The sequence below is a fragment of the Bacillus rossius genome, chromosome 12 (genome assembly GCF_032445375.1).
Source record: "Bacillus rossius redtenbacheri isolate Brsri chromosome 12, Brsri_v3, whole genome shotgun sequence".
Taxonomy (NCBI): domain Eukaryota; kingdom Metazoa; phylum Arthropoda; class Insecta; order Phasmatodea; family Bacillidae; genus Bacillus; species Bacillus rossius.
In genome coordinates, this window is record NC_086339.1 from 12,737,934 (window position 1) to 12,764,008 (window position 26,075).

Consider the following 26,075-nt stretch of genomic DNA (forward strand, 5'->3'; position numbering starts at 1 on the left):
TTTTTCCTACACGTTTATTTACGTTTAGTCTTTTGTTTAGTGGCCTTGTACATTACCTATAGCCAGATACGTAAAATATATGGCACACAATCAAAATACCACAAACAGTTGCAGTAGATTCTATGACAATCGATCTTTTTGAGTCGTAGTAGCGGTTCAAAATCGTGGTCCCGATACCTTCTAGTTTTTATCACTGCGTTTTACAAACTCGTTATGGGCGTCTTTGGTAACATTATCCGTTTGTTATTTGTATGACGTGAAAAGTGAAAAAGTATTTATAATTTTATATATTCAGTCCACATAAATAAAATCAAATGTGCTAGTATTGGTTTTTATTCATTTTTATATAATTATAGTGAGATGGCTAGTAGGGAGGAAAAAAGTGAAGTTTGGAAACATTTTTCTATAAACTCAAGTGAACAAAATAAAGCAGCATGATTGTTAAACGGTAATTTCTCGATGCAACCTTATGTGATAGTCAATAGGCAACAAAAACTTACCCATTGTAAATTATAATTGTTAGACTGCAGTTCAAGTTGTTTACAATAACAAATATAAATAGAAGTTAATTTAATTTACACTTTGCAATGACTTAATAGTGTATTTTATATATTTTTATACTGTTATTATGGCTGTATTCTCGATTTTACCTAATCTTGTTATTAAATTCACATGGGAATAAAAATTTTTGTGTGCATTATTACACTTAAAAAAATTTCATTATAATCGGTAACTGAATCGGTATCTGCCGATTATTGCTCTCATAATCGGTAATCGAATCGGTAATCGGTAAAGTCATATCGGTGCACCACTAATAACTACATAAAACTTGCTTAGCAAAGCACTCTTGTTGCCACCCTAGGTGGATCATTACAGCTTTTCCTATGCCACACTCACAGTTATAGCCTTCCCTTGAAGTTTGTTGTTCTTGAGTTTTTGTAGTGCCCGAAACGCATCCTGGCGCCGATTCATACACACAAATGCACATCCTCTTGGTGGGATCACATTAATCGACACTATGTCCCCGTACTCCCCGAAAGTGTCCGATAGTTCCTCTTCATGAACAAGCTTCGACAAGTGTCCCACCCACAGTGTTGTGCTGCACACTAAAAACAAAGAAACGTGAATGCGAGTTATTAATGTTCACACTACAGAAAATTTTGGTAACCTACGTAACACACAAATCCAAATCTGTACAAAATCAAGACTTTCTGATCTCAAGTTGGTTGGTAAGATGAAATGTACTTCTAAGTTTGAAAATGAAAACTCAGAAAAAGAGCTGGATCCCAAGCTAATGCAACATAAATATTTTTCTGTGAAACATTTGTTAAAAATTATTTTGTCAATATGTATTACCTATCGGAAACAATACGAATATACCAACAAAAAAGTTTATTTGCACTTATTATTAGCGAAACACATTTTTCTTAAATCTCAAAGTCAAGAACCTTTTTTTTCAGAATTATTTAAAATCATGCGATTGTTCACAATTATTATCACTCCCTTGATAGCTTGGAAATACAGTTGACCTTTAACCAAGGTGAAATTAATGAAACTCCAAATGTAGTGCCCAGGCATATGGGTGGAATGGAGCTGATGTCTCCCGAAGGAACAGATCTGATGTTCCAGCCAGCCTGAAGAAGACATGAGGGGAGGGCAAGGCAGGTGTGGAGCAACGGAATGCATTGGCGAAGTAAAAAAAGAAAAAGTCCATGTGTGATTTTTCTGCATCACCAACATTGGAACAATGAAGGCAAAACACAAATATAATCAACTTTTTTCTTGCAAGATTTTGGAAAGAACAGAAATGAGCACGTTTCTGCCTTGCTGTCATCTTGCCAAATATTACTTCGCTGCCATTTAGTTCTCTATATCCCAGAACAACTATATCTTAAATAAAGCAAGAAAACTTGTACGGTCTACTTCTAATGCGGCCATCACAAACAATGACAACATCTCAAACTGAGACCATGTTATCTTGCAAAATTAATGATTGACACAACATTATTAATTATGCCTACATCTTAATTTTGCGTTTCGGTTTTCAGTTTATGATTTGAATCCAGTTATGCTATTTTAAAGAGAAAGTTTGTTGCCATTCGATACTTAATTCACACTTTATACAGTCAGTTATTATTTCCAAATTTTTATTTTGCACAAATACTAACAAAGAGTACATAATTATTTTTTTACTTCACAAAAATTATATACTTTAAAACCATCTCATTCAAGATAAAGAAGTTGGAATTTTGTCTTCCTGAACAGTGAAGTCATTAAAAATGGCCACATACAATGAACAAGATGCTTAGATAGAAATTGAGGAACAATTCAGCAATGGGTTTTTCAAAGAAAATGTTTTTTATATTCTTCCTACCAAACTTGTACATCATGACACTGGGTATCAGAATTTTCAATACAATCCAGTCTACGATTCACTACACCCTGATGCTTCTGTCCCAGCTACACCAATCTTTGCACACTAAGTCTGCTACTCGCCATCCGCTGTCGCTCACCAAGGGGTCACTCACGCTCTTCACTTCAGTGCCTTCGCAGGCCAGTCCCTCTATTTATACACCTACCAAGCCCTGCCCCGGAAAGGACTCACAGCACTCGCATACCTGCCAACTTGTTAGGAGTCCAAGCAGTAAGATTTCCAAATTAACAAATCTATAGCGTAAATCAGGCGCGATGTTTAAAATAAGTGATCCGGAAAACACGTGTTTATTTTACAATGATAACACCATGTCTATACCCAAAATACGAAAGTTAAATAAAAAGTTACTGTAATTTATTAAAACTTTAACAGCTTGAATGCAAAATAAATGATTTAATACACATGTACACAAGTTAATGTGTGTGTGTGTGTGTGTGTGTGTGTGTGTGTGTGTGTGTGTGTGTGTGTGTGTGTATGTATGTATGTATGTATGTATGTATGTATGTATGTATGTATGTATGTATATATATATATATATTTTTTTTTACCGAGATAGTCCTTTAGTTTCTTCCCTTTGCTTTTCTTTTAATACAGAAATAACACCATTTTTAACTCCAACCATAACTGTTGCATTATCACAGCCAAAACCTATACAATTATGAATTGGCACATTCATACTTTCAAGTTCTGATAGCAATAACTGGCCAATATTTTTACCAGTAGAAGCACCTTCCAATGAAGGTATGGCCAAAACACAACTAGTAACTAACCTGCAGTCAGGGTTGTAATAAGTTACCACGAGAGGATATAACTTATTACTTGTGTCCATCAGTAGCTAGTGTATATGGGCCACTTTGCAAGCACTTTACTACTGAAGTAGTAGTATTGGAATCCATTTCTTTTACTATTGCTGCAGTTTTAGTGCGCCCACAGCTGTACATTTTTGTGATATCATACCCTGGGAACATTTTTCGAAACAAATGCCCGGCGTGGTCGGCGATGCTGAATGGAAGGTTATGTTCCACTAAAAAGCTTGTCAAATAACATTCCGCCCTAATCACATCCCTGTCACGGTTCACGGAAAAGAAACTACCTAATTATTTTTTTGTTTTCTTCTGCAAGCTTTGCATTATTTGCATGTTTCAAGCTCTTGACATGATAGGAAATATATTGCTTGCCGCCATGGGAAACATTAATGTCGCAACGACAAACACTACAAAACGCAAAATTTCCTTTTTCACTCTTAGTAATGAAAGGAAATAATTATGATTTAAGATGACAGAAACACCTGTCCATATTGATTTTTACTACTGGTAGCCATTATGAAATCATATTATCTTACGTTTCGTACAAGCACTAACTTTTAAAATATTTACCGCACTCGTACATAAACGGTTAAGTCGTTATCACTCGTCTCCAGCCAACCTGCTGTGTACCAACAAAACTCACAAAAATTACTTTCATGACTCTTCCGCACAAAAGATTAGCAAGATCAGTTGCCATACAGCCTGCTGTGTACCAACGAAACTTTAAAAAATTACTTTCTTTTCGGAACGATTTTTCTCTGACTCCATTATTCTCATATTAACGCGGACTCCATGTTAAACAATAACAAATGCTGCTCAAACGGTACATTTATATGGGCACTAAAATATTATACTGCACTATTGAACAGACAAAAATCGTAAGATGTTCCGAATTTCCGTACAATCGTAATAAGAATTATTTTCCGTACAAGTTGGCAGATATGCACCCGTGTCGCAACATCAGAATCGCCAAAATTAACACTGGAAGCTCCGAGAACAATGGCATTCTATTTACGCCACTTCACGCAGACAGGGCTCTGGGAACATGCCGGACTTTAGAGAGCTGCGAATAATTCTCTGGGCTCTACGGGAAAGCTCATTGTCGAAGGGGGGACGGCGAGGCGCCGCTGCTAATCAGATTAGGCGTGTAGCAGTGGTGTAGGGATGGGCTACCCGCATCATGGCCCTCCCGCAAGCTGGCGAGCAGGCTGGCTGGCCAGCATCGTCGCTAGAGTACTCCTTACAATAATATAATATTCTACATCATTAAAAAATCATTTTTTTCATTAAAAAAGAACAAAAGTTTAGAAAACCATACAAAAATAATATGTATAGGGTTTACTGATTCAGGACTCTAACCCAGACACTGCTGAATGCTAGTCCAAAGTATTACATACTATGTACTAGTTTCTTTTTCAGGAAGTAAATTACAGCAAAAACAATATATTTTCATTGATGAAAATCATTTAAACCTTAAATCTTATTAAAAGAATTTCTAAAAAGACACCACATAAATAATGTCAGTAAAAAGTCCATGTGTGATTTTTCTGTATCACTAACATTGTAAACAATGAAGGCAAAATACAAATATAATCAACTTTTTTCTTGCAAGATTTTGGAAAGAACAGAAATAAGCACGTTTCTGCCTTGCTGTCATCTTGCCAAATATTACTTCGCTGCCATTTAGTTCTCTAGATTCCAGCACAACTATATCTTAAATAAAGCAAGAAAACTTGTATGGTCTACTTCTAATGCGGCCATCACAAACAATGACAACATCTCAAACTGAGACCTTGTTGTCTTGCAAAATTAATGATTGACACAACATTATTAATTGTGCCCATATTTAATTTTTGCTTTTTGGTTCTCAGCTTATGATTTGAATCCAGTTATGTTATTTTAAAGAGAACGTTTGTCCCCATTTGATACTCAATTAACACATTGTAGGGTAAATTAATATTTCTAAAAAATAAAATAAAATACTAGAGTCCATAATGATTTTTCTACAGCAAAATCGTAAACATTGAAAACAACTCATTCAAAAATTAAAAAAAAGTTGGAATTTTATGTTTTTTATTATTTATTTTAACAAAGAGATAATTATAAGCTGACACAAAAGAACATGATATTGAATACTGATGCTTATTTCTGAGTGTGATGACCTCAGATAACACCGTGATGTGGAAGCCGCAACCCACTTGATGGTGTCATGGAAAGGTAATTCTGCTAAGGTGTGGATTGCCTTCTGCATTATACAATGTACATAAATAATGCTCAGGAATTGAGGAAGGAATCAGCCATGGTCTTTAAAAATACAAAATTAAATCATCTCTTTTCTTGCAACATTTTAGAAAGGACAGAAATCAGCATATTTCTGCTTTGTGGTTACCTTTCCAAATACAGTAAAAACTCTATTTAACAAATCTCAAGGGACCAAAATTTGTTGTGTTTGTTGTAAAGGGGTTTGTTAAATGGAGGTTTCGCACAATATATTTCTAGTCATGATAAAGCTTCACATAAATGGCTAGAACTTTCTTTCTGGCTGTTTAATACGATATGAGGAATTAAACATGAAAAAGTACATAGAATACACTTGTTTAATGGCCAACCATTTTATGCTTGGAAATTATCAATTCCCATCCCCAGTGCTTCCTGGCATGCCTTTTCTTGTAAAATCGGCCCAGAGACGATGTTAGATGCCCTAGCCTCCATTAACCAGTCAAAAAGTATCTTGTCCAAATCATCATTTTTACATACTTTCACATGTTTTCGATTTGTTCCTACCAGAGAAGCGTTGTTTTCGATCTGTTCCCGGTTGGATAATATGGTCGAAAGTGTAGACGCCGGGATGTCTAAACGTTTAGTTATATCACTTTTTTTCCCCACATTCATCAACCGCATTTAAAATTTCTAATTTTATTTTAACGTCAATCTGTCGCCGCTTTTTAGGATTAGAATTCATTTTACAGTAGTACCGTGTTGATTTCCATAACTACGTGTGGAAATAAATAAACAACCGTGAAAACTTAAAAAACGGAAATTGTACTACACCATAGTTGTAAATATTTGCGGATGCGCATCTTTAACCATAGAAACGCCAAATATACTAGTTGTTCGTCTTGCCAGAGCGATGGTACGAGAGGTTTCCGCCACTAGCGCTAAATGTACCCACCATTTTGAACAAAGTGTGGCATGTATACACGACGTGTGTTATCCCTGATGCTTTGTTTATTTATTGTCTTCCGCGATGGTGCATATTATTTTAGGTTAAACCCACGTATTTTTAAGCAGTGAATGCAAAAAAATTAGTGGATGTCTTGTAGGATATGTTTATTTTTGCGTGTTTTCAAAAGCGGCAGTTCGTTGTAAAGGGAATTTCTCTATTTCGGAACAAATAAAATTCGGTATTTAGAGGTTAAAACAGCATTGATCTTATGGAGGTTCGGCGGGACCAAAATTTTATTTCGTTGCATGGGGTTTTTCGTTAAATAGAATATTCGTTAATGGAGGTTTTACTGTATTAATTTAATGCCATTTATTTATATGGATCCCAGTAGAACTAGTCTACTCCTAATACTGCCATCACAAACAACAGAATCTAAAACTAAGACCTTGTGGTATTGGAAGAATAAAGTTTGAAACATCATTAATAGTGCCTGATTTTCTAATCTGGCCACTAAAAGGGTCATCGACAATGAATGGCCTAAGGCAGGGTCGTGAGACGGGAGTGGAAAGGGGGGTAGTGGGTAGCGAGGACCCTTTTAATCCGGCCAGGCATGCGTGTCATGCCTTACGCTAGTGGACGACGCATGACGAAAGTGGCCGCACATGGCCGCCAGCCTGCCCAGGGCCTTGAGCGCATCGCTGTCCTGTCTGCGTTAACACTATAATAACGTATACCATAGAAACACACACACACATGACACATCAAAAGAAGAATAACTCACCACTCAAGTGCTCTTTCTTGATGGGAGGCAAACCCTTCTTCCTCCTCTCGCGCTCCTTCTCTTTTTCCTTTTCCTTCTCGCGTTCCCGTTCTCGCTCGCGCTCTCTTTCACGCTCTCTATCCCTCTCCCTGTCTCGAGATCTTGACCTGTCACAATAATCATGCACTTTGTCACAAATGCGTGTATACCTTCTTAAAACTAACCCCCTCCCCCCCACAAAAGTGTTTTGAATGTGGACACTAAATATCACCTCTGATATTCCAGCTTATATGTTTATGGAATGCTACAATAGGTTTTCTGCTGCTATAGGTACTACAACCACTGAATAGCAGTCAAATAGCATTAGGTCTAGCAGAAATTTACTAGGAAATGTCCTAAAAAGCAGGTTGCTAAAATAAACAATACTGCTACAGAGAGCTGTAGAACATGGTTACCTACATGGTGAAATTTGCGGAGACTAGCCCATGCATAAACTTCACACAGTACAAACTTCAAAAACGCAATATTTCACTTGTTGCTACACTCAAGTTATTTAAACTGAAATTAAAAGTACAGCATTAACTATTATTTTATAATCTTAAAGAAATTATGCTAAAAATAAAAGAAAATAGTTTAGTAAATAATTCATATGATGATTTGGCATGAACAGTAATGTTATATTTTAGGTACCAACATTAAATTGCAGGCAGATTAATGCACTAAACCAAAGGGTGATCAAAAATCTTTCCACCATTTAAAGCAAAAATTTGGTACTTCTTGATGAAAATTTGTATACATGACATGACATGTCAATAAAAAAAAAAATGGGAAAATTCAAGACGGCAGGGTTTAATCTTACCTACGTAATCTGAACTGAAAACACTTATTTTGTGAAGAAAAGTGGTTATCTGTCACAATATTACGAATCTGGAAAAAGTGGATGTGGTAAATGTGGGGAGAGAGGGGGAAATACTATTTGTAAATGTAAAACTGTCAAAAAAAAAATAACAAAATTAGTTTGTAATGCGGGTAAACGTTTACATTAAAATGTGTTGTTTAGCCAGGACCTAATTAATGGTTTGTAGAAGTGAAGTATTCGTTAAATCTGTATATTCAGAACTGAAATATTACCTCCTTCTCTTGACTTGCTTCAAGCGTGATTCATCCGACAGGGAGCGAGAGCGGCTCCTTCTGTGTCGCCGGTCTCGCGAGCGTGACCTGCTGTGCCTTTTCTTGAACCCCTTGGCGCCGGAGGGCGTGGGACTCCGCGACCGGCCAGCGTCCAAGTTGATGATCTCCACAGAGTTGTGAGAGTCTTGCATCCTGGAAACAAAACACAACCTCTGTGTTGGTCTCTACACCAGGGGCCGGCGCGTCCATACAGGCGAACTAGGCAACACCCTAGGGCGCCAAGTAGCTGGGGGCGGCGCAGCACGACACACAACAGCTGATATAACATGTTTAACGATTATTGAAACTAGATGAAAATGGATTTTTGTAACAGTTTGGAATGTTTATATTGATATAAGGAATTATTTAAAGTCCACGGTGACCTGTTTATGATTTTTAATAAGTAAAAAAGTAAAAAAAAAAAAAAAACAAGCCTGCTTACATTTGATTGTTGACAAAATCTTAGGCTTACGTGATGTATTTTGAGGCAAGGAAAATTTTTATTGTGGTATCCGGCCGGGGGGGGGGGGGGGGGGGGGGGCATTAAGGTTTTTCGCCTAGGGCGCCCAATTGACCTTGCACCGGCCCTGCTCTACACTAACATCTAACAACTGAAATATTGTACATCATTACAGATACATGCATAAGGGAGTACCTAAGTGAGGAACATGACTTTTACCAGTCACAGAAAACCAAGGCTGATAGACAAAACATACTAAAATATACTGTGTTTGTTCATACGTTGTGTCATCCAGAGCTGTTTAACAATTGTCAGTAATTTCGTCCTTTTTTTCCATTTTTTTAAAATCATTTTACAGACTAAAACCATTCTCCGGAATTTTGTGTGTGAGAGCGCGTGAGTACTAATTTTTCTCCGACAGTATCTAGCCATGATGTTTTTTATCAGTATTTTACACAGAAATTTACATATCCATAATTTCTCAAAAATTACTTACACCCACAGCAACAAACTTTTAAAGCTAAAAATTTGACAAGCCAAATTTCAATTTACTTTAATATTCCTGCACTCCACCTGAAATGTAAACCACAAATTTGTTGCCCAGGCACATTCTATACATTTTGTTGCGAATAAATAAAAGCTAAGCCACAAACAAAAATTAATTTGAGTTATAGTGAAAAGGTTTATCATAACATTAGATTAGGGCAGCCCACATTATGAATACTTTGGTGTCCTAGACTGATTTCAATGTTTTTTTAAGAAACAGCCTAAACCTTAGGTGCTTGGTTGGACAATTGATTCCTTATCACCCAGGCATTATTCTGTCTTCCAAAAAAGATACAAAGTGTGAGGTGAGATGATTGCATTTTTCGAAGCACCATCAGAGTGGAAATTGGTATGTACAACATGTAAGTGATGAAGATCCCATCTCGGTGATTCTCCACTATTCATAAGACACACCCCAGCTCTCATCTTTAACACTTCTACTTTGCAGGATTTGATTAGGGGTGATATTGGCTAAGTTAAGTTTAAGTTTCTCAGTATTCACAAGCCATAGTCAGTAGCAAATCTTAAAGCTCATGAAAATGCGGAAGAGGGACCCTAGGTCCACACACAACACTTCAGCCAATTTAAACACATTTTTTTTATACCTGGTCAGATATGATACATGCCCTGGAATAAAACTGTAGCAACACTGCCACTGTTCAAAATATCACCCCTTTTAGGACAATCGTACATATTTTTAAATATATCAGAGGCATGCTCAAAAGAACAGGGTCATTACCACACACTTCGAAGAGATTGACAGTTCTGGACCTATTTTGTGTTAAACACTGGTCCTTGCAGGTGGTGCACATATGGGGTGCTTACGGTCATGAGTATCATTCCTGTGTTTTAAATCCCCCCATTTCCGTTGCTGTTCTGCTTCTTCGTCAGCACTCACTCCCAAGAAACGAAAGAGGGCTTGCTTTAAACTGAAAAGATTGATCTATACGGGCACCTCCCATAAAAATTTCCAGTAGTGAAACATTTGGCTTTGATGTGCTTTGACCCAGTCCAGCCCTCCTAAATGTAAGTGATCACATCATAAAATCAACATTGCTTCTTGGTCCCTCTAAAACAGTAAGCTTGAGGGTGTAAACATACTTGGTTACAATGTGTGAAGAACTTTATTTTATTGTCCAGAGGCAACATTTCAGAATCAATGTCCCTGAATTTACTTATGAAGTAATTGCTATTCTTGTAGATGCTAGAATGACCCTTTGCGAAGTCAACTTCAATGTCAGCTGCACCTTCAGTCACAATGCAGAACAATTCTCTCTTCTAAACAATGTTTATATCTCACTCGTAGACACAATCTTCTAGTCCCCATGAAAGTCTTTAGTTGAAATACCACTTACACTGATGCTTAGTGTTGTACTGAAGAAAGTTTATATTGTGAACATTGAAAGAAGTTGACTGTCACTCATAAAATATATCTTTGAAGTCTCACTAACTCTGACGACTTGTTCTATTGCCGGGAATGTCGATTCTGGTAGCTGAACAATCCAGTGTTCAACATCATGATCCAACTAAAACTTCACCAACTATCTATTCATAGAATAAAAGTATTAATTCTTCTTCGTTGAAAAACTAGTTTGAAAATCACTTTTATCTGTAAATTCAATTTAATTACTTACATATAAATGGTACTAGCCAATACTCAATATGAGTTTTATGAGCCTGATATTTCACACAGCTCTCTTCGAAGAGTCAAAACATTCAATCAAAAGTTTCTATAGAACAAACTTACTGATACTCTTACATAGCAGTTGTTTGCCAAAAGGAATTTATTAATATTTCTTTAAGGTATAAATTTTTTTTCACAAAGGCCGTCAATTGCAGAAGTACAAATGAATTTTGATAGTATTCAGTTATGCAGTTCATAGATTAATATACAATTTCTGTGATAAGAAGACAAACTTAAATAAAATTGTCCTTCACTACTCTATGAAATTTCCTTAAAATAAGAACGTGAAACCTAGAGTGACTCCAATTCCTCAGTCCTGCACCACATTAAACACAAGGTCTGGACTGCCTATAAATATCAATGCTTGCCACTCTTAAAAATTATAACATTTTAGCTATTTATATCAAATATGATGACCCGTCCACAACCAACTAAGAAGATTACTGGAAATGAGTACCTTCATGATAACCATTATCCAACTTTAGTAGGCAATTTGTATCAACCTGCATGTTCAAATGCTTGGAAAGGATAAGCAGTCAGTCAGCTGTCAGTATAAAGAATTCACAGCAAATCAATGAAGAATTGAAATATATGTACACACATACACACACGTGCGTGCCCCTGAAACCGCTTCCCCCCCCCCCCCCCAAATCCAAAAAATTTCGAGTGCATGCATGCACCAACCCGCAAATACACGCACCCACCCGTGCATGCCCCCTGCAAACCCTCCCCCTCCCCCCTCACAATCCTGTGTGCGTGCTTACATGCATGCATCAACCTGCAAGCACACGCACCCACCCACACACACGTATGTCCGCACACGCAAACACCCAATGTCAGCCAATGGTAAAATAAAACCAATATCGGGTATCTAAAAATTTGGATATCCTGACATGTTTTCCAGCTAGATAATAAATACACAACGAGCCCGACCGGATGTCAGCATGCTTTCACTTCCCCTCGCCCTAAAAACTGCAGCGGTTGTCCACGTAACAGCTCAGGCAATTATATGTTTTCACAGACTGACAAACAAACAAACAAACAAAAAAAAAAAAGTTGCTCATGTCATGGGGGGGGGGGGGGGGCAAAAAACCATAACACCTTCTACATAAGCACGTGTGTGTTGAAGGGGGAAAAAAAAAAAAAAAAAGAATGTGCTAAGCTTTTACTATCTGCTGTTATCATACTCAGAAGAATATAAAATACGGATTCTACAATTGCATAAGGAGCATGATTAATTTTTTTTTTGTTTTTAATAGTTTTTCCTCACTAACAAAATAAGTTGTACATTTTTGCAGGACCGGCAACTGGAACAGATAGAAATAAATTGCTTATTCTGAATTACAGCAAAATATGTACTTTGTACAAAATTTTAAGACTATTATCTTTACTTGGTACCGAATAATCATCCATTTAACAGAGATAAAGCTAAAATTAGTGACATAGTGTTTCAGAATTTGCCCAACACCCTGTTTTTAAGAATTATTTAAAAAGCATCTTTGAAAAATTGTTTCATACTCAAGTTAATCTTGCTATTTTTTTTTTAAATAATAATAATAATCCTGTCAGTTCCCCTATGTTTTCGTTTCAGTTCCTCTTAAATACCCGACCCAAAACTGACTTTCCAATATTTCGATTTCAGCCCTGTGTATTTTTTGTATGTTTCCCTTTCCTCACGTATAAGTTTTCAATGTGACCAACATACCATGATGTAATAATGAAAAATTGAATAGAGTACAGATAAGGTTTTATTTCTTGCACTGTGCTTGTGAATTTTATTCGTTATAACAAATACCCGCATCATTGTATTCTGAATATACTAAACATATTGCTCTGATGAATTATTACCTCGTTTTATCTGTAACATTCTTGTCCAGCTTTTCAGTAAACAGTAATATATTGTGATAAAATATTACATATTCTATTGGTAAGGTAAGATCTTGTCTGAAGTTACTATGTATTTACAAGAAATATGTGTAACCCAATAAAATTTTCAGTTAGACAGCTTTTAATGAAAACATCAAAATTAAATAATAACAAAAAAAAAGTTACTCAATATATCTTTAAACTTAACAAATTTGTTAGAAGAAATTTGCTGAAACTAGGTTTTTTAACACACTTGCTAATAGAATATAAATGGTTAGGTGAAATATTAATTATTGGAACCTACAAAGGAATCAGTTTTTTCCCTTTAGAATTAGGCTATCAATAATTCATGCATCTTAGTATTGGAGCATAACCTCTTGGCTGACGATATCATGATTTTAAACGGATGATATGGACTGATAAAAACCCAATAATAGGTTAAAAATCATGTATGCTCACATTTTTAATCACTTTCTTGCAGTTTTAAAACCCTAATTATCATATAAATCAATGTAGATTTACTTTTAAACATAAATAATGAAGTATTTGAGTTTTAGAAAATAGGTTATCAGTTTTTTTTTAAACAGAGAAATTTTTTTCTGGAATGTCGTTCATGACAATATGCCTCATGACGCCCTTGTGTTCTCTAGCAATGAGGCTAATTTTCCATCTTTCTGTTTGCATGATTAAGCAAAACATGGCTGAGAACTTCATGAGCAACCCAGGCATACAGAACGATGGAGTGTTTGGTATGTAATGTCCAGGTTTCATTGGACCATGGTATTTTGAAGAAAACAGACAGTTTTGGTCAATGTTTCTTATGTCCACATGACTTGAGTATTTTTTTTTATCAGGGCCATTCCCTGCTCACCACTTGACACCACCACTCGACGAGGCAACAACATTATCATCTTCTGCCCGACAGCGGTTTTAGCCTTTTTTCAAAATTACGATAAAGAAGTTTCATGGCTCCGCACATTTTACAAAAACTTAAATTTAATGTTACTATGCCCGAGGGAAATTTCTCCTTGGTCAGTGTTTTATGCCTTACGATAATGTATGATGGTAATTTGTGTCCACCAACAGTCACTGCTAACATTGTGCAGTAATGCACAATTTCTGTTACTGCCGGGTGTTTTCATCATTTCTGACTTTGAGCCTATAAATTCGACAATGGTGTTGCTTGGCATGTCAAAGTACACCAGCGTTGCCAATCTTGCCATGAGATATTTGTGTTTCTTCCCTACTCACAGCACATGTCGTCAGTAAGACCTGCTCCTCTGAATGCCAAAAGTCATCTGTATGTACGTTAATGTGTATCATAACTGTATCACACTCCTATAGACAGTGTTTGTTCCTCAAATGTAAGATTACCAAGATTTATCACACAATCATCACATTTGCATAATTGAAGCACAGTTGTTTTAGGGAGTAAAAAGCTTTGAAAAAGGTTTCTCACATAAAAGTTGCACTGTTTTTGGTCTTACTGATTGATTCTGAGCACTTCTTGTAGGTAGCAAACATGACATTGCCAAAGATCACAAGACAAAGCATCGTGCAACAGCAATAAGTTTTCTAGTTGCTGTCAGGCCATGCAGTAAATACAAAAAAAAATCTAAGAAATTCCCACTCAATAATTTTTTCTGACTAATACAGTCAAAAGTTACGGTCCTGCTATCTTCTTCATAAGATGTACATTATTATTTTTGAAATAACAAGATGCCCGAAAACTTCGTTTCCCGGATAAAAAGATTTTTTTTTTAAAAATGGTAATCTATTTTTCACTAGAAAATACCATTTTCTTATTAACAGCAATACAAAGTTGCTTGATGTATAGATTCTCTTTCAGAAATGTTTTAAAATGTTCCACCCTATCTGTTCCCCCTACCCCTGTGTAACGATAATGAAAATGTAGCTAGTGCTAGGTCGGCATCATGTTTGATGAGGGGGCATCCATTAATTACAGGAGACTTGTTGTTGTTGTTGTTGTTGTTGTTGTTGTTGTTGTTGGTGGTGGTGGTGTTGTTGGTGGTGGTGTTTTTGGTGGTGGTTGTGTTGTTGGTGGTGTTGGAGTTGTTGGTGGTTGTGTGTGTGTGTGTGGGTGTGTGTGTGTGGTGTGGGGGGGGGGGGGGTCCAATGGCCAATATCATGTTTTTTCTTTACTCAAGCAAGCGAGGAGAAATTGGGTTAAATTAAGTAAAACATGTTTCTCCACTAAAATAGGGCTAAATCCTACACAATACTATTGATTGCAGTTATGCGAATGCCACAAAGTAACTACTCTAGAAACCACACTAGTCCCAATGGACTGAATCAGAATGAATATTCTTTTTAACGAATTTTAGTAGTTCCTTTTTAAGTAATTTATTGTTCGATTTTCTCACTGTGATTCTTCACTACATTCTGCCTTCAATACCAGTCTTAACTATCAAATCAAAATAATTAAGTAAATTGTGTTTTTTATAAATGCAACGCAATTAGGCACAGATTAACGTATTTACACTAAAAATAAACATTTTGAAAAATCTCACTTGAGCCAAATCTCACCCAAGGGGAGGGGTGGGGGGGGGGGGGGGGGGGGGAGGGGGAGATTAACCAAAATCACCTCATGTAATTAATGGACGCTCCCTTATGTTGATTCCTGAATAGAGTATGACACACAGTAAAATATCAATACTGGTAGCTCGCCGATTGAATGCAATGCTCCTACTCTGTCTCGTGCCAAGTAAACTACACCAATCCCTCATTCAGCACGACTAATGCATTTCTAAAAATGTTCACCATGTTTAAATGATAGCATATTCTGAAGCAATAGACTCCCTAAATAGCAAGGCTAATTTATTTAATGTATTCCAAACTGTGTAGGGAAATATTCTTTACATAGTATAAATGTGTAGAATAACACTCAACGATAAATATGTCACACCATTTATCTTTATAAGCTTCCTATTGAATACTTTGTATGACAAATAAAACACAGCACAACGAAAGATTGTGGTTGAGTACTTTATCGTCAGTCTGCTGGCTGACATGCCCGCCTGGGCGTGACCTCCAACTCACGTCACGTACCTTTCCAAACCATCCTTTATTGACAGTAAAACCGATATAACTGTCCGGATAGTTACATTTTAATTTTTAATAAATTAAAGATCTTGTTCGCGTATCACCGCTTAGTTAACACCAATCTTGTCAGGCCCATGATTTTTTTTTTTCATTGCACCATTCATTTAACAATCTTTTCCATGTGAATCATCTATTCATTTCTGTTTTGGTATCTTATGTCACATATATTCCCGCTAGTACAACCAACAGCACCAGACTTATATAAACGTTTGATAAGAGTCCTTATTTTGTACGATTGTGCGCATAATGTGGCCTTCATGACATTCTGCATGCCGTAATACTTCTAATTTTGTCTCAAATACTTGAACACGATGCATTACGTTCTCACATGGAAGCTATGATTCCAACTGCAGGTGCTTATGCACGTATAGTTACTAGCAGATGAATGGGCAGATGTTGCTTTGTGTTTGTTTTTGTGCGTGTTGAGTTCCCTGCCACAGGCTAGACTTGGAAGTTCATCACGGCCCGGTCTGTGGTCAGGCGACAACAGTACGGCCCGGCAGACATAAAAATATTTGATCTTATAAACTCTTTTACACTCAATAGCAGCGACTGAACTCGCCATAGATGATGTTTGTACAACAGCCGATAGTGTAGTTAGACCGGCGCGCATCTCTTCCCTCCTTGCAAGAATAACTGTTTGCCACGGTACATAAGTTAAAGCAGACTTCGTTGCATCATGCCAGACCTATTTTTTTGCCTGTGGCGATTTCGTGCTAACTGAAATTTACACATGTACTATTCAAGACCGGGGCTGTAAAATTAACATCGCGCTAAAGGAATTTGTGCAATTTAAAGACGTGCCAAGTGAGAGATTGGTGAATATTTGATAGCTCGCACTCTTTCATGGTTTGTTGTACCACAACTAAAGTTATCAAAGGCTACGTTAGTTGTGTCTCATGTTTGGGTCACAGTTTTTGTTGACAATTTTAAAGTTGATACAAAATATATTTTTGTTTTGTAATATTAATTTACCAGTAATATTGCATCAACTAAAAATGGGGATTAAATACAAAATTGGAATTTGTTTGACGAGAATTGGAATTTGTTTCAGAAATATTTCAAAAACAAGGTGTCTACCAAGTTCCAACAGCAAAAATCTGTAATTTTTGGGAACTTTTTAAAAATTCTTTACGACCTAAAATTTTATGAACGTATTATACATTAGACTTATTGTAATAGGGTACACAAAATGTTTCAAGGTTTTCACTATTGTATAATCCAGTCTTTGAGCTACAAGAGATTTCTCTTGAAGATTTTCAACAAAAAATTTTTTGTTGAAAGTTAAATTTCTCTCTACCGCTGCATTTCCATGGAAACAAATTAAGAAGCGCTAGAAGAATAGGATGTGCATCTTGCATCACTGAGCTGATCAAATTAAAAATAAACTTGTTAAAGATTTTTTTTTTCAATTAAAAGATTTTGCATTTTTCAACACCTTAGGCTGTTCACAAAAATCTCTGTGAGCTCTCTAAGAATAATCTCTCTATCAGCAGTTGCCAACTGAATGAGTGAGATAAGTTCCTGAATGGCAACCTTAGCTCTAAGAACTCTGAGTCTCACACAATCCTCTTTCTCGGAGGACTCTTGTCATTAAGTATGGCAAATAAATATAAAATGTTCCTGGAGTCAGCCTTAAATTTCAGGGAGTCAAGCACCTTTGCCTTTTTGAGACTGAAAGTTTCACGAAAACCAATCTCTATGGAATCAGTATTTCGTAAGATATTCTCATTCTTGACAGCCAGACTCTTCAAATGAAAAGCATTTCTAAAAAATTGTCCATCACATTTTGCTTGAAAACCCTTCTGCCTATGTATTTCATCAGTAGAAAATACTCTTAGTGAATGATGACAGAAAATATTTCCAGTTAATTGGATAGATACGTGACTGATATAACAACACCTAGATTACCTAACAAACCTCTTATTTATTAACCAAACCCTAGTCAATTGATAAAACATCAATAAATAAAAACACAATAAAATAAAAAATTAACATAACAGCATGATTAACTGTTGCCAGATTAGTGGGGAATCGCACAGTGATGGAAGAGTTGACAGATTAGTCCTGAAATGCTCGATTAGTCAAGAAACACCTCATCAATCTAGAAAAATCTTATTAGTTGGATGAAGATCCTCACTAAAGTAATGCTCCTATTTAAACAACAAGTAACTCCTAATTCCAAAATTTTGATGTAGGGGAAGAACTAACCAGCTTTGAATATAAAGCCATCATAATATGAATCCTTCGACACAGTGGAATCAGTCAATTCCTAAATCGCAATCACCCCAATAATGCCAATATCAGTTACCTAACTCATTTTCTTCTACTTGAGTCCTTAAACTTACTATAAGAGTCCAGCATCAGCTTTACAAGTACAGTTTATTATAAATCACATCCACGTGCATCCGAAAATCCCTATATTCACATCCAAGTAAATATCATGATAGAACAATATGGGACACTCTAGCCAATTAGCATTGGTGAAGCGCAAGATATTTTCTGCATCGCTTGTGAACTACTTTCCACCCCATGCCGTTAGATGCAGGGTGGCCACTACATTTGTGATAAAAAATTCCAGGTTTTTCCAGGTATTTTCAAGATTTTCCAGGTTTTGCAATATATATACAAAATGACATGTTTTTATTTATGTAATACATTATACAAAGCACACATTTTAAAACACGGAACTGTATAGTACTAAATATAAAACAAAAATGCACAAAATGTGATACATACCCAACTAAAAAAACAGGTGGCAGTTTACTAAATATATATTTGCCACATAACTTTAACCTTTTTTGTGTTTAAAATTTCTTCGTCTATGAGAGCGGTCTGTTTTAAGGCATCACTCATTATTTTGACTCTTTTTGCCTTGGTTCTTTTCTGTTTTTTTTTTTTTTAACCAAATATATTTGGTATATTTTGTGCGTATTAAACAGGGCACAACACTGGCCGGCTGGTGGTTGTTTTCATTCAAAACGTGGCTAAAGAACTTGCATGGATCAAGCTGAAAACATCAGGCTATACGTGTAAGTTATAAGGAATCTTATTAGTGTCATGAATTGAGATATGTTTTTCGAGTAGATATACACATCGACCTACCGGATGCTCGCCCGCGTCTTGTTTTAACTGTCGCAGCGATGTTTATTTTGACAGCTCAAGCAATTATCTTTTCCCGTGAGTTGATAGAAAAAGGTCGCTTCACACAGCATAAAAAAAGGAGCTACGCCACTTATTCCCCACGCAGGAAACACACTGGCTGCTGTCTGTCATCCCCCGTATTTCCCCCTTCATTTCTTCTAACATTCCACGTCCCGCCTCTCGCGCGAGCAATAACGAAGCGATGTAGCAGTTGCACCACACATTGGGTCGTGTTTATGCTTTGCTGGTGACCGCAGGAGGTCCAACATGCTTTTATTCGGTATATATGATCTTTCATTGCGTTTTTTTTTAAATATTTTTTTCTGTTTTTCACATTTTGGTCAAAATTTCCAATTTTTTTATGGTTCCCGAGAATGTACTCGTAAAATCACTGCTTCGTTAAATCCGGTGTTCGTGAAATCGGGGTTCTGGTGTACATAATAATTATATGTTTAGTATTATTATTTTACAAATTGTAAGTGAACATACATTACCGACGTTAAAGGTAAGTTAATGCGGAAGGTTTATCGGCCGGCCTCAACACGCTGAGAATATTTATAAAAAAACGTGTTGTGTCGTTAGTTACTGGACATATTTGACAGTTTATTGATAAGCGATGGATTACAAGACGTCGTAGTTTATAACACCGCTAAACCGTTGGAAGCTACTAGTATAAATTAAAGTACTAATAAAACTTTGTTACAGGAAGTGTGGGCTTCATCCTGAGCAGGTTGAGTGGAAACAAAATTCTGTAACTTGCAGGTTTCTTGATTGGTTAACTTATTTATAACTCTATTGTAATTCTTAGATTTGGCATGGCTTGTAAATGCTCCCCTACCCATCGTATCGATCTTGAAACTTTTATTGCATATCTTGCATCTCGCACAAGTTCTGTCTTTCGCATTCTCAGTAGCCCATGGAACCTCAAGACTCATAACGACAGGAATACCTAGTAGACATTGCCGCAATAGCTTCCTAACAAACTGCACAGCGTAAGACTAAAACCGCTCGAAGACTTGTACTGAACAGAACAAATTAGAACAACACCCCGTGTTGCACGCCGTAGTGCGGTTCATATTCCCCCTCCCCCTCCGCCTCTTAGTGACGTATTGCGTCTATGAGGAAAGAAGAAACATGACACGCCTGGGAACACCACAGTCGCTGCCAACATGACACTGTACAGATTTGCCGCGTGATTATCAGACGCCGCGATGTACGTCTTATATAAGTTGTGCGCATTTACACCGCAGCATTTGCCCAGGAAAGAAATAAAATTCCAGACAGTTTCCCGGTTTTACCCGGGCCCTTTCAAATTCCCGACATATTCCCGGTTTTTCCCATTTTCCCGGTTTGGTGGCCACCCTGTAGATGCCACTACTGGAACTAGTTTCACGTGCTTTAAACACATACCAAAACGCAGGTACACACCACGCTGCCAGGTTCGCGAACATCACTTGCCCCACGTATTTCTTACCAGTTTCCCACTTTGTCCCTATTACGATATTGGATCCAAGTCAAACTGAAGATATCTTATTTTTTGACTTGACTTTTACTACTTCAAATGTCTAATGTTATATTATAATATATATATATATAAAATAAAAAAAACCGACAACCTAATTTTATATAGTACAACCAAAGCACATCTCCCCAACAGTTATGACCACTAAGTATTATACGACTGAAGTGACTATCCACAACAAAGTCCACTTCAACAACCTCACCATTACATACAGGTCTATTTCAATTGGTTCTCACATCCACATAAACACAAGCACTCACAGCCATATCTTTTTTAACTGCCTCACTAGCCACACACATGCTCACCTAAATTCAATCCAAATACAGTGAAACCTCGTTTATTCGTTCCCGCATTGTAGAATTTCCCGGTTTTATTGTTCAATGTCCGTGGTCCCGAAAAAATCCCGCAAGAACAATTAAAAAAAACATCCAGTTTCCATCGTTTACGAATATTTTTTAACCCGGTTTAACGGGTTGTACTTTACAGGCTTTTTACCGATTTCACATTCAAATTCCTGAGAAATATTCCAGTTTACGCGTGTCTACACGACACGCAATACCAATATTTACATATGGCGGCCATTACTAAAAGAAAACGAATAAAGTGAGCATGACGCTGTTGCTAACAGGTTCACCAACTTCGATAAAACAACAGACGAAAGCTAACGCTCGCACGATAGTTCTTGCTTTGTGCGATAATCGACACAACAATATAACCGTGGTCGATATACTGTACATACTAGCCCAACGTAAACACGTTTCTATTTAGCGACAGTGAAATCCTGCGAGAAACATAGACGAAATTGTTCATCCTAGCGTTTCCGTAGCCGGCCGTATATGCGCGAGATTTTCTTTGTTTACGGTAAATTAGCTTTATGCATTTAACTCTAATGCACGTGTGAAATTTGTAAAGGTTCATTGATATGTATCGGCCTACAAAAGAGGTTAAAACCATTAAAGAGCGTTTAGAAATTATAAATGCCGTTGAAAAAAACCCAGGCGAAAAACGGGTTGATTTGGCAAAGCGCTATGGTATTACCAACACCAAAAATATTTTGCTGCATAAAAACTCATCTTATAATTTCTCTGCATTATAAATAAGAAAGAAGTGTGCACCTTATAACATGTGGTGAGTATGTACCTTTTAATTTTGAATAATACATACATAATTACTTGCTTAAAACATACAAATTTGAAGTTTATTTTGTTTTGTTCATTTAAAAAAATTAAGGAAGTATAATTTTCCAATATTGATAGTGTATATACAGTGTACTGCTGGTGTCAGTTTATGGAAATACCTAACTGATTCACAGAAAGTTTTTGCAATAGTACATACATTGTGCATTTGGTAACTTTAGAGTGTGTTCCCACATTGTAGGATTTCCTGGATTATCCGTTTTTTACTCATGGTCCATTGGAAAACGGATAATCAGGGTTTCACTGTACCCACAATGCATATCTCCAAGCACTCATATTCATTTACTCACGTATACTTCAAATATCTCGGTTCTCGAGCAGAGATGCAGAATTTTGGTTCAGAAAAATTTTAGGTGGGAGAAAAAACACAGCAGGAAAAGGTTCAGGATCTGGAATTCGTATTCAATTCAAATTAAACAACTTATATTCGCACAGGTAAACTAACTACCCATCCACATCTACCTGATTTCTGTAACTATTCAGAAGGAACCCCAAAAAATAATGATAAAGTTAGAAATTCCCGAAATACAACTAAATTCAGCAGTTTTTAAAGTTTCTCGCATTTCAACACCAAATTAATCTAAACCACCATGAATAAATTCAGCAATTGGTTTCTCGTTGTCTATACACCCATAGTTACATAGAATCAAGATTTCCATGCTTTTATCTCCAGAATTATCTGTCTATATGCCTTTATTGAGTCCAATTGTCTTGTCTATTTGTCCTTATATACTGTTCTGTCATATCTTCTGGTCTCTATGTCCATCTTAGTGTCAGTGTCAATTAATGCATTGAAAAATTATAGACTTTCAAGGAACCAAATAATGGCTGTCTTATATTATTTACAAATTTTCATATAAATTGTAATAAAAAATTAAAGAATTTCTAGCACTAAAGCTTAATTTCTTTTAAAGATGTTAGTGATTAAATCCGTCTCATACGGTCAAATGTTTCGGTCCTGCCATTTTCTCCAAATTATGTGGGTTATTATTTTCAGTGTAGGAAGGTCCTTGTAAAATTAGCTTCCAATAGAAAACAATGTATTTTTTTTTTAAGTTGATATGCATTATTCTTTAGAAAATTACAGTTTACTTCTTTAATCAACAAAAAATACGTAATTGTTTGAAATGAAGATTCTTTTTAGGGCATGTTTTCAAACGTTACGATCTCGATTTGTTCCACGTCTGCCACCATGAAGCCAGCGCTGGTTGATATTGTGCTAGTTAGGTTGATGCTTGTACAGAGTGCCTGCACGAAGTCGATTATTGGCATCGATAGCTCACCGCTGCGCAGTGGTGGTTGGCACCATGTTTGCTTAGGTTGATGACCGCATAGAGAGCACGCATATAACTCGCACATTGCTGCACAACGTTTGCCAAGTAGTATTATTATTTTACAGCCCATTATGTTAGTGCCATCTTCCACCGGTGTTATGGTTTTTGCTAACTTAAAGGTGATAAAGTTGTTTTTTGTTTGTAATAATGGTATTATTAACTAAGAATATGATTAAACGCAAAGCGTTTTCATTATAAGAAAATCTGGACATTGTAAACAAAGTTAATTCCAACCCTAAGGTTCCACGAGTGGTGATCGCCACAGAGGTGGGAATACCACCATTAAAATTGAATACCATTGTTGCCAAACATGATAAAATACGTTCCGAAGCCGGCAATATTTCATCGACATGTAAGAAAAGGAAGAGCGGAAAATATGAAGAGATTAAAAACCATTGCTTGAATGGTTTATACAGCAGCGTGCACAAAACATCTCATTGAGTGGCATGATTCTAAAAGAAAGAGCAGAACAGATTGCTTTGACACATAATGTCGAGTTCAAAGCATCAAATGGTTGGCTTGACCAATTTAATAATAGGACTAGCATTGTGTACCGGGCAACAGGTGGAAAATCTGAGAGTGTGAGCGGAGAATCAATAGATGCATGTAAAGTATTATTGCCTCAAATTCTATCCGAGTATGAACCGAAAGACATTTTCAATGTGGATGATTTCGGCCTCTTTTTCCAAATGCTGCCTGACAAGACATTTGTTTTGAAAGGAGAGGCTTGCCATGGCGGTAAGCAAAGCAAGGAGAGGCCGACTGTTCTTGTGGGGGCCAACATGGATGGGTCCGAGGAGCTTCCTCTTTTTTTTATAATTGGGAAAACTCAGAAATGTGAAAACTTTACCATGTAGGTACACAAATAACAAAACAGCATGGATGACTTGTTGCATTCTTGGAACAATATTTGGACTCCTGGATGCCAAAATGTGAGTAAAGAACAGAAAGATTATTGTGTTTATGGATCACTGCCCTGTCCATCCGAAGAATGTAGAAATGAAAATACAGTTTCTTCCTGCTAATTCCACATCAGTATTGCAACCCATGAATCAGGGTGTGCTCAAGATACTAAAGTAGTATTACCGTAAGACTAATCACAAAAATGAATCACGCAACGCCCGACTTTCCACCACACAAAGAGTATGCACTGCATTTCCTTTCGGCTTCTTGGGGATTCGTTGGTCTCGACCATCATCGCCAACTGCTTTCAGAAGGCAGGCATTGGAGGCGACGCAACCCCAACTGATGAGGGTGCACGCGATAACGCACGGAAAAGTTTGCAAGGCAAACTAAAAATCAAGTGTAGTTTTGACGACTTATATTGAAGCCGACAGCTACGTCCTGCCTTGTGAGCCTCAGGGTGCTGAAGCGATAGCAAGCAGCAGAAACAATGACGAGGTTTAGACAGTCCCTTGAAAAATGTCTTAACAAGAGTTCGTTTACCAACCTGTTATCGTGAAAAAAAAAATAATTCTATGATTTCGCATCAAGAGAAACGGTTTTAAATAAACATCTAATATCTGATGGTATTCAATATTAATATATTTTGTAATGCAGTTATGGCTTTGGATGCTGGTACCAGCTCGTTACTCGCCGCAACTCACCCCTGATATTCACTTCCCGAGTCCACGTGCTCCCCGTCCTCCAGCGAGTCGTCCTGCTGATGGGCACCCGAGGTGTAGCCGGGCGGGGGCTGGGTCATGTCGGCCACGGGGTAGGTGTACGCGGGCTTGTTCTGGTCGTACTCGAGGGGGTCGTACCGCTGCTGCTGCTGCTGCTGCTGCTGCTGCTGCTGTAGCTGCTGCTGCTGTAGCTGCTGCTGCTGCTGTAGCTGCTGCTGCTGCAGTAGCTGCTGCTGTTGCTGCTGCTGCTGCTGCTGCTGCTGCTGCTGCTGTAGCTGCTGGTGGTGGTGATGGTGGTGGTGGTTGTGCTTCCCCTCCGACGACGGCTTCAGGTCGCACTCCGACGCAAACGGCAGGTTCTGCGAGGGCGTGAAAGTACATTCACACAATGAGCTAGCACAAACCAAAGCAGAGGAGCTAACACCACTAAAAAAATACGCAGAAAAAAAGTGCAAAAAGGATTGAATGTACAACATTTTTTTTGACTGATCTCTGAAAACGCAAATGTAAATAAATCTATAGGAAACAGGACAGTGTGACAAACACCACTGAAAAAATACGCAGAAAAAAGTGCAAAAAGGATCGAATGTACAACCTTTTTTACTGATCTCTGAAAACACAAATGTAAATCTATAGGAACTGCAAAATTATTTTAATATTTAACATCGAAAAAATAATTAAGGTCTAGGACAGTGTGCATTACTTAAAAATTAATTGTAATTGATTACAAAGTCAGTAAAATTATGACGGTTGTAATTATTTATTATTGTTAGAAAGGTCTGTGCAAAGTATGGTTGCAACAATTACGATGCTGCTATCTACTCTAAGTTGTTCTAGCAGTTAAACTTCTTTAGGCGTGTTGGTGCCAAAGACGTCTGCATGTGGAGGGATTGACCTATTTATTATACTATACACTTATATGAACATCGGAGGACATATCAAAGGTATCGGTGTGCAAAATAAATCTGTGTGAGCAAAACTACTCTGGAATACTTTTAATAAACTTAAAAGTCACAAAAAAGTAGAAACTTAAAAAATACATAATATACTGAGATTACAATGTTGATATATTAATGTGTTTATAGTATTACAAATACTACAAAATTAATTTTTTTTTACATTAAGTCAGTTTCTCCTACAATACTAAGATGGCCTAGCTTGGTATTTTCGATAGTTTTTTAAAATTTATTTGGGGTTTAAACCTATTTTTTAATTTTTTCCCTATATCTATGCGACACC

General features: G+C 36.9%; 1 protein-coding gene across 3 annotated transcripts in view; it reads right to left on the reverse strand.

The window, feature by feature from the left end:
- The window catches only part of LOC134537541 (SR-related and CTD-associated factor 4), a 58,599-nt gene that overhangs the window by 10,962 nt on the left and 21,562 nt on the right, over window positions 1-26,075 (reverse strand). For all 3 annotated transcript variants that reach the window (XM_063378098.1, XM_063378097.1, XM_063378096.1), the window contains exons 8-11: window positions 24,819-25,195; window positions 8,298-8,489; window positions 7,188-7,333; window positions 898-1,106 (exon numbers count right to left, since the gene is read on the reverse strand). In XM_063378098.1, the coding sequence (XP_063234168.1) occupies window positions 898-1,106; window positions 7,188-7,333; window positions 8,298-8,489; window positions 24,819-25,195 (924 nt within the window). The remainder of the gene's footprint in view (window positions 1-897; window positions 1,107-7,187; window positions 7,334-8,297; window positions 8,490-24,818; window positions 25,196-26,075) is intronic.